We start from the raw sequence: 9,589 nt of genomic DNA, 5'->3' as shown, positions 1-9,589 counted from the left end.
TCCTCTCTGAAGATTAATCAAAGTTAGATGTTTTTTCACAGCGCACAGTCACTTGTGGCGATCATGCCATTGATCATGTGGCGAAGTCACCCTGTGAGGCCACCTGTTCCCAGATGAGAGGAGAACATGTCCTTCATCCAGTCAGCCTCCCATTGACACCCAGACACCCACTGAGGGGCAACAGGACAACTCATCTAACACAGCCGCATCGAGAGCAGAGCGGCATACTGATTACTGCCACGCTCATTATTTATTCTCCAAAAGCATCTTTGCATTTGCATTTTGCTACAACATTGACATTGAGAGCACAACTGTAGATAATTGCATTCGCGTTTGCAAGACAATTCGATTTTTGGTGACATAAATGGGACTGAAACAGTGCTAATGAGGCACTGTGATCCTCTAAAGCTTTATTTCGAGAAAAGTGAATAATATATGATCACAAATATAAAATCAAGTTTTAATTAATGAGGGCCTCTATATAAAAAAAGCCTCTCCGCTGGATGAAACAACAGCCTGTTAATGTTTTCCATTCGAAAGACAATGCTAGACAATAAGTGTTGACACTGGTGATAAATTAATCCACAAACAACACATTGGTTTTAGCGTCTTAAAGCATATTTAAACAAGAGTTTAGACTGTGATTATTGCAAACATCTGATTGTCTTCATTCTAACGCCCCGTCCACACACAGGCATGAAAAAAATCTTTCAAAGCTTCGCCCATTCACTTGAATGGGGTGACGTAGAAGATTTTGAATCTTCGCCGAACTGCATTGTGGGGAGCGGAGCATGGCTTTGCAAGCATCGTGAGCATCAAAAGTTGAGCAATGTTCAACTTTTGATGCGCCCGATGCTTTCGAAGCTGGCATCAGCCAATCAAATCCCGTTTATGCAAATCCCACCAGTACAAGCACTAGCCAATCAAACCGCGTGTAAGCAGGGAGAGCCAGACCGCAGTTCATTTCCTCATATTCCAAACGAGAAATTACGGTAGCAAATCACCCGGTTCTTTACGACCAGAACTATTTACCGGGATACAAACCGGAGGAGCCAGGCATGGAGGGAGGTGGCAGAGACAGTGGGTGAAACTGGTAGGTCTTCGCCTGTTTGGGGAGTTTATATCCAGTTTACTTCGTTTTAACATTGCTATTGCTTTGTATGTCGGGGGCGGGAGATTCATGTGATTGGTTGTTGGTCGCAAAAAATCGCCAAGCTTCAGACACGCACAGCATCAAGATTTTTTTCATCCCTGTGTGTGGACAGACACAGACAGTAAGACTTCATTGTGAGATTTATTGGCGTGAAGATACAAAATTGCTTAATCAAATTGCTCTCTGATTTTCTCCCTTTTCTTGCTTATTTGAAGGTCAGCCAGTGTTTGGGGTTGTCGATGAGGATCTTGTCCACCTGGTGCTGCGAGATCCCCCTCATCAGCATCTTCGGCACAATATTCTTTAGGATGTGAGAGTAGCCGTGGCCGCCGTACTTTGTGAGACGGTTCTTGGTGTGGATGTCGTGTGCGACCAGTACCTTGTCGCCGTAGCCCTCCTTCACGAGTAACGCCAAGCTGAGGGTGGAGAAAGAAACAAAATGAGGGACCTTAAACATTATTGTTTGTGTGGGCTAACATGTGGCGAATCATTCATCACTCCTGTTGACACACTACGTCACAGTAGTGGGAGATTAGTGTCTCTAAAACTATAGGACGCCGTCTCCTCTCCTCATGGAGTAGAATATAATTTTTCTCTAAGTGATATACACTAATGTAGCGATATAGAATAGATAAATAGATTCAATTCAACATTCAAGGCTTTATGTCATTTGCACATTAGCTACAGTGTAGATATGGCAATGAAAGACTAGGTCACAGGCTCCTTCAACAGTGGAACATTAATAGGACATACAACAAATGAAACATATCAAATAGTGCAAGAGAATGTTACATCAATAAGAATAAATGTATAATTAAAATGTACATGACCCTATCAATGTGACCACACTTGTTCCCGTTTGGCACGTCTCGTCACAATACCATCACGATGTAAGTCTGACAGTTTAACCCTGCTCTGTGTTACTCACGTCTTCACTCTCTGGCTGTCACTGGGCATGTCCACCTCCAGGTTGTAGGGGTAGTCCAGCATCTCTGTTCCAAACAGATCGTACTCCAGGTAACTCCCAAGCTTCGCAAACTCAAGCAGTTCACCATCATCAAATATAGTCCTGCAGGAAGAGCCGTAAAGTTTACTGGAGCAAAAGTGATAGATGCTACATTTAAAAGCAAACGTTTATCCTGTGTCCAAGTCCAAAGCTTTTCAGTGAGGGAGAGTAAAGTTAGATATGAGTGTAGAGGTCAAAAGTAGCTGAATGTGCACTGGATGTTAGCACTTTAAATATGCAGCCTGTCGCTGCTTCTTTACTGAATTTCACAATGTAGGCCATCAGGAAATCGTCTGGATCGTATTATGACGGTTAACAGGAACTGTTTTCCTGGGAAATGTTCAAATGTAATAATCGGCATTTTGTTTAGTATTGGGAACAAAAGTTATGTAGGACCGTAAATACTGAGTGAAAATTCTAATTGTGATTTTAAATTCAATAATGTTTATATCTTAAAGACTGAATACACTGTCAACAACCCCTAACTGTTTTCTATGGACCTCTCACCTGTCCAGGTGTGACATGACAGTTTTACTGATGTCACCACCGGCCTCCTGGAGAATCCGCAGGACTTCAGCCGGAGCCGTGGGGTTCCTGCCGGGATGGATGATGACGGGGCAGCCCAGCTGTGTCTGAGCATGAGCTGTGGCCCTCAGCACCTTCCTCTCACTCTCAGTGATGGGCCAGCCGGTGCCGATCTCTCCGATCACTCCGCAGCGGATGTCAGTACCGTCGGCGCCGTGAAGCACCTCGCTGACGATGATGTCTGTGAGCTGACCGGCAGGAAATAAAAACAGTTTACTGACGTATTAGTGCATTAAAATTACTCTTTTCTGGCTTCTTGATTCTGTCCCTTTAACAGGGGTAATGCACATGGAAAGAGCATGTTTAAATGATAGTATTTAAACATCTATGAAGATTGCAGGGAGGCTGTGGCTCAGTGGGTCGCTTTGGATAAAAGCGTCTAACAAGTGACATGTGATGTTATGTAATGCCGATTCTTAGTGCATAACTCCTAAAACCTGTTCAAATCAATACAGAGATGGAAAAGAACATTCATTTCATTTCAATCCTTTATTTATACAGATAAAATCCCATTGAGATCATTGATCTCTTTTCCAAGGGAGACCTGTTCAAGTAGTTCCACATGAAACATAACAGAATGTGCTGAGAGAATAGGGGACATTTCAAATAGTCAGCACTACAAATTGTTGCAGGATGTCCTTCCTGTCTTATGACTGAGGCATTCAGTACCAGCAGTGGCACATTTAGGACACACATGTAAAGAAAAAGAAACGCTGATAAAAGGAATACTTCACTCCACAAAAGACCATTCTTATACCAATGAATCACTCCCTGTTACCTTGCATTCTGAAAGATTTTGTTTTTTCTTGCATGCCTTCTCTGTGAAGAAAGAATCCAAAATCTGAGATTCATTATACATTGATGCAAATCGGGGCAGTGTTTAAACAGCAAAAATATATCAAAACATCCCTTTAGAAGCAAATTAGCAGCGAGTGCAGTATAATTAAAAGTCCTATTTATCCAGTCGTCTGCGCACTCCTAAACACATGTATTCAGGCTGATACTAGTATCTGTTTGAAGTGTGTTGTGAACACCGAGTGTATTTAGAACTGGGTGAATAACTGATAAACAAATTATGCCTTTGGGGACTATTTAGCCTCACCTTCTCCACACTCATTCTCTTGGTGGCCTCAGTGTGGGTGCAGTCCACGTAGTACCCTGCTCCTGCTATGACGTGGACCCCTGTGTCCTTGGAGAGCTGCTTGAGGGTGGGCAGGTCCCGGTCGATGCCTGTGGTCGTGTTCTCCACGATAGTTCCCCCGCCGGCCTTCCTGTAGGCCAGCAGCTCGTCCCTCACGGCGGGGACTTCTTGCTGCAGCAGCAGGTTCTCGTGGCAGCTGTAGGGGTTCTGCCTCAGCCAGTGCATGTGCTGCATCTGGAACGGGTTCTCCGCCACCGCCTCGTCGCCTTGAGGAGGGGGGAAGTAGCAGCACGCAAAGGTCATGGTCAGGTGCTCGTGGGTCATTGTGCGGCCCAGCTGGTCCGGATCCACGAGGCCCAGGACGGTCTGGACCTTCCCACTCAACTCTGACATGACTGGTGTTCAGCGATTCCAACAACCTGGAGGGACACACACTTTTTAATATATATGTATCGATTTAATACATTCAAGTTATGCATACATTAAGAAACCTCCCTGCTTAGAACAAATGGGAATTTATAAGATACAGTAATTCATAATAATAATACTAACAATAACCAGATAAACAAATAAACATTTGTATAAAGGTGAAACTTTTGAGCCAGTAATCTGGCAATAAGAAACACATATAGGACAGAGTATGGCTCACAGTAGTTTATGTCATTCAACTTAGCCTTACATTTCAAAAGCCTTTTCCTTTTTTATGAGCCAAACTTGGATGGAAAATGACAGTACTCGTGTATCATTGTTAAAATCAGACAGGATATGTGTTTGTAAAACAAAGCTCTGACAACTGATTGACCAGGTTCAACTCACAGTGAATGCAGAAAACGGACCTTTGGAGTGCAAAGTGCAAATGGCGATGAAGTTAGTTTTAGGTTGGATACTCTACAGACGTTAACTCCTGCTTCAGTTTCACGCAGTTACAGCATGGTGACTGAGCCCTATATCTTAACAATGGGGTTTTATTTAGGGGCCATCATAAAGCAATGTTATTTTTAGTATCTCCATGCTCGCACTACAGTGAAAACAAAAACCAGTAAAGATACCATACTATTACTACACTGAACTAATAAGACATTAGTGTTGTCACGATACCAACATTTTGGTTTCGATACCGATACCAAGTCAAGAATTGCGATTCCGATTCTTTTTCGATACTTTTCTTAAAAAAAGGGAAACACGGAATATCGGCTTTAAAATTAGGAATAACAGATGATTTTAGCAGTCAGAACAACTAAAGCAGCAGTGTTACTAAGAACAGAAACACCAAAGAGTCACATCTAATATAAATATATATAAAAGCATTTATTTTAATTGTGTAGCAGTGAGTTTAACATTTTGGCAGCACTGTTGAGCATTTTTTAAATGTATTTTCATGCCTCTGTGCAAGGCTTAGTCTTTCTATCTTTATAGTCACTGGTGTAAAGTAACTAAGTTCATAAACTCAAGTACTACTTGGGTACAATTTTGAGATACTTGTACTTTATTTAAGTATTTCAATGTTTCTTTTGCTACTTTGTACTTCTAATCCACTACAGTTCAGAGGTACATGGTGTACTTTTACTCCACTGCATGTATTAGTGATGACTACTTTTACTGTCGCTACTTTAATACTTTTACTTGAGGAACATTTTGAATGCAGTACTTTTACTGTAACAGAGTATTCCTACACTCTGGTGCTTCTAGTACAATACCTGAGTACTTCTACTTTAACTATATTTTGATGATAATACTTTTGTACTTTCATTTGAGGAACATTTTGATTGCAGGATTGTTCCTACATTCTGGTACTTCTACTTTTACTCAAGTACAAGATATATACTTATACCACCTCCGTTTATAGCCTATGAAAAAAACTAATAGAAAACGAAGGCTAAAGCTAACGTTAGCAGATAGTGATGCTAGTTTGCTCGTTAAGTTTGCTCAACGATAATATTGCGACAGAAAAACTTTTCAGTGCACATCACGCTCTGTGCTCCGACAGGGAGCTCTGCTCTGAACACCTGAACGGCCCGTTCACAGACTTCTGGCGTGTTTTTTGTCAACAAGCCGAGGCGCAGCGGCAGTTGCACTCCCACTTGCAGCCATGCTTCTCGTTTTCTCCAGTCTATGGTTTTCTCACATGCTCTGGCAGCTAGCGCGTGGCCGCGTGCACGAGAGAGGGGAGGGACTTAGAACGTGCTTGAGAGGAGCGGGACTGCAGGCACGGCTGCAGTGCAGGGAGTGGAAGCAGAGCGCTGAACACACACGGCTCTTATTAAAACGGCGCTTTTTCACAGTACTTTTCCCCGTCATTCTTAAAGTACCGATACTAATGAAACGGAGGAATCGTACCGTTTTTAACGGCAGGGTATCGCGGTACCTTTCAAGTATCGGTACACCGTGCAACACTATAAGACATGCCTCTTTTTTTCATTGTAGTGAAAATAAGAAATAAGAAATAAAATAGAAAAAACGTGTTCAGTTTAGTAGTACAATTACTTAATGGGTAACATAAAACGGAAAAAAAGGTCTTCTTTAAAAAATATGTTGTCAAATCAACTCATGTCACATAAGTAATCAGAAAGGTGTACCACATTTCTATATATATATGTAATATGTTGACAGACAGTATGCTGACCTTGTTTCTGCTTATATCGGTCCAGTTCAACAACAGGCAGTTGCTACGTTTACGGATTAACAAACAGAGCAGTACAGTACACTGCGAGAACAGTGTGAATCATCGCGAGAGATAACGTGACTACAGGTAGTGATGGCGAGATGAAGGTTGCGTTCCAATAGTCCATTTAGCTTAGGAACCTTCCTAACGGAGTGAAATGACCCGGAAGTACGTCACTGGCAGCCATGATAAGTGCCGTTCCAATTCTCCAAATGAAAGGAAAGTAGGTTTCAAACTTCCTTTATTACCTCCTTTAGCTTAGGAACCACTGGACCTCCCTAACCGAAAGGAGAGGAGAAAATGCTGCCCCACAATGCATTGCAGCTGCAGCATTTGCTGTCACTCAACAGTCGGTCTTTCACGGAAACAACCGATTATGACCGAGAAATTATATCATGAAAGTTTCGGTGCTTATTAAACATTTTAAAACGTATGTGGTAAGTTGCCAAAGTGCTTTGTTCTGAACGTTCGTCAGTATTATAATCAAAAAGAGAAATATGAACGTTAGTTTTTACTGAAATGATCAAGTCAACATCTCAGTCTTGACTGAGCTGTGTGGTGTTTGTTCAACTTTTAAAAGATGTTTGAATGGTGATATACACAGTGATAGATGTTAAGGACTAACGTTTATAATAAATACATTTGTATTGATTTTAAGATCTTTTCATAGTTCATACAATCATACGTATCGGGATCATTTGTATTAATGTGGACCGGAGGGAGAGGGTGACGAGCATACATTTCACTTTCCTTTTTTATTTCAATTCCAACTTTGGTCATGAAGAATATGTTTCTCTGTTGTCCCCGTTCATAAAGCAAAGCAACAGCATCAGAGCACGGTGCAGAGTCTCTAGATGAGTTTACAGTAGTCCCTCATTCTTATTAAACATCCATGTTGTAGTCCGCTGTATAGAAAACTATAGTTTCCATAGTTCCCCCACAGCCGCACATTCATGACATCCGCTGGCGCATCATAAACACGTCGGATAGTGCATTCGGATTCTCTAAAGTACCGCAGTCTCTTCTCCTAAGTCCTTTTGAATTCTCCTATTTACTATCCCTTACCCCGTGACGTTTCACTCAGAGGTCAAGGAATAGGAGATAGGGTTAGAATTTACGAGCTGATTTTTGGATTATCGGAACGCAACCATGTAGTCCGTCTAGGACAGGGGTATTCAATTCAAATTCAACGAGGTCCAGTTAGAGAAAATCTCCCCATGCAAAGGTCCGGAACTTCAAAATGTCTAAGTTGCTTTATGAATTAGTGTGATATATTGAAGTAGCCTGTAGCTTTATCAACGTCTGCATGTAATCAACAACTGACTGCCAATCAAATAAAGAAAGTACAATTCAAAAACAACAATATGTATTGTCAATTAACATTGAACTATACAGATATACAGTAACATACTGTGGATATGTGTAATGTTCCTCTCGGGCTGCATTTAACAATAAAATAGAGAAAATAAATAAAATAGCTTTTGAAAATATGTGCATCTTAAAAGTGCTTAATTTTAGATAAATAAAATAAAGTGTAGCAGCAGCTTGAGTTTCCCTTTTTCTTTGTTAACCGTTTCACATCATGACTTAACAGTTTCAGACGATTATAGAACAATATCGGTCTTTACACATCATAACAATTGAACAGTTTCAAAGTTTCTCTTTCTTTCCCTCTTATATTGCAGCCCCTCACTCACTTTTTTTAAATTCAGTGTGAGAATTGAGCTCAAGCTTGTCCTGCCAGAAGTTTGTAAATCTGGGCTGAAATGGTGTCAGGGCCATTCTCACACACATGCAGGTGCTCATTGGTTACAGTGATGCAAACACAGGTATGGTGAAAAAAGAGAGAACTATTCGAAGCAGAAAAAAACAGCGTAATATACCATCCGACAAAGGCCTGTGCTATAATGCTTCAATTAACTGGCTATTCTTTATAATATACTCAGATCAATAGGAGACAGAGATGTTAAGTTATAAATCAAGGGTTTTTATTATTATTTACAGCAGGGGTGGGGAACCTTTTTCCTTTCAATCTTTACAACATCCTCCGAGGGTCGTACAAATTATTGAACTCAACCTCTGCTTAAAAAAACTAAAATCACAGCCCATTCATTTGTGTCTGAATAACGTTTTGTTCATGAGTTATTGATCCGTGAAATCAGAATCTCCCAATATCGTTCCAACTTTACTGAACTAAGCCAGAAGACCGTCTCATTTCGTAGACCGCTCGGTTTGCTGTTCCTTCACTTTATTTTTATATTTATATACATTTATTTTGGACGAAAACTTAGCGTGAGGAAAGGCAAGTGTGGCGATATGGGTTAATTGCGTGACTCTCACGCTCAATGGGTGAGTGTTGGCAGCCCTGCCTTTACGACTAACGTCGGGTGCACGTGTAATTCACTAAAATCAACCAAAAACAACGTGCAGTAAAACCATAGCTACAGCACAAGGAGGTGGGCATTGACTTCAATCTTAAAATATATGTAATATGTTGACAGACAGTATGCTGACCTTGTTTCTGCTTATATCGGTCCAGTTCAACAACAGGCAGTTGCTACGTTTACGGATTAACAAACAGAGCAGTGCAGTACAGTACACTGCGAGAACAGTGTGAATCATCGCGAGAGATAACGTGACTACAGGTAGTGATGGCGAGATGAAGCCTTTGGAAGCTTTCCAGACTCCAGGGCCCTTCTACGGTGGCCCTGAAGTGCAAGACACCACAGCATTTCAGAAAACACCACAGCATTTCACAAAACACTACAGCATTTCAGAAAACACCACAGCATTTCACAAAACACCACAGCATTTCAGAAAACGCCACAAACTTGAATTGCTCCTTTGAATATCATTTTTATATATCCCTACTCAACACATGTTTGTATTGTAATGCCACTCCTATTTTTTTTCAATTGTATTTTAAGGTGACATTGAATGCTTTGAAAGGTGCCCTAAAATAAAGTGTATTATTGATCTTGTATCTGTGCCTCTATTACATTTCATTTCATTTTCTATCACACTATTAATGTTCCTTATTTT

The 9,589-nt window shown here is 41.0% G+C and overlaps 1 protein-coding gene across 1 annotated transcript; it reads right to left on the bottom strand.

Annotated features, from left to right (window-relative positions):
• Positions 1-1,275: 1,275 nt before the first annotated feature.
• On the bottom strand, positions 1,276-6,615 carry pter (phosphotriesterase related). Its single transcript, XM_034104576.2, has 5 exons — positions 6,509-6,615; positions 3,847-4,304; positions 2,667-2,932; positions 2,082-2,222; positions 1,276-1,569 (listed from the first exon to the last, which is right to left on the bottom strand). Exons 2-5 carry the CDS (start codon positions 4,276-4,278, stop codon positions 1,359-1,361), a joined length of 1,050 nt encoding a protein of 349 aa, XP_033960467.1. The 5' UTR covers positions 4,279-4,304; positions 6,509-6,615; the 3' UTR covers positions 1,276-1,358.
• Positions 6,616-9,589: the final 2,974 nt, after the last annotated feature.

Source organism: Pseudochaenichthys georgianus, chromosome 17, assembly GCF_902827115.2.
Source record: "Pseudochaenichthys georgianus chromosome 17, fPseGeo1.2, whole genome shotgun sequence".
Classification (NCBI taxonomy): Eukaryota; Metazoa; Chordata; class Actinopteri; order Perciformes; family Channichthyidae; genus Pseudochaenichthys; species Pseudochaenichthys georgianus.
This window is presented reverse-complemented; position numbering and strand designations above follow the sequence as displayed.

Excerpts from the sequence above, each read along its gene's own strand:
- pter (XM_034104576.2), bottom strand. The coding sequence starts at position 4,278 with ATGTCAGAGTTGAGTGGGAAGGTCCAGACCGTCCTGGGCCTCGTGGAT. Across the intron at positions 2,933-3,846 it reads AGAGAATGAGTGTGGAGAAG|CTCACAGACATCATCGTCAG; the intron begins GTGAGGCTAAAT and ends CCTGCCGGTCAG. Across the intron at positions 1,570-2,081 it reads GACAGCCAGAGAGTGAAGAC|CTTGGCGTTACTCGTGAAGG; the intron begins GTGAGTAACACA and ends CTCCACCCTCAG.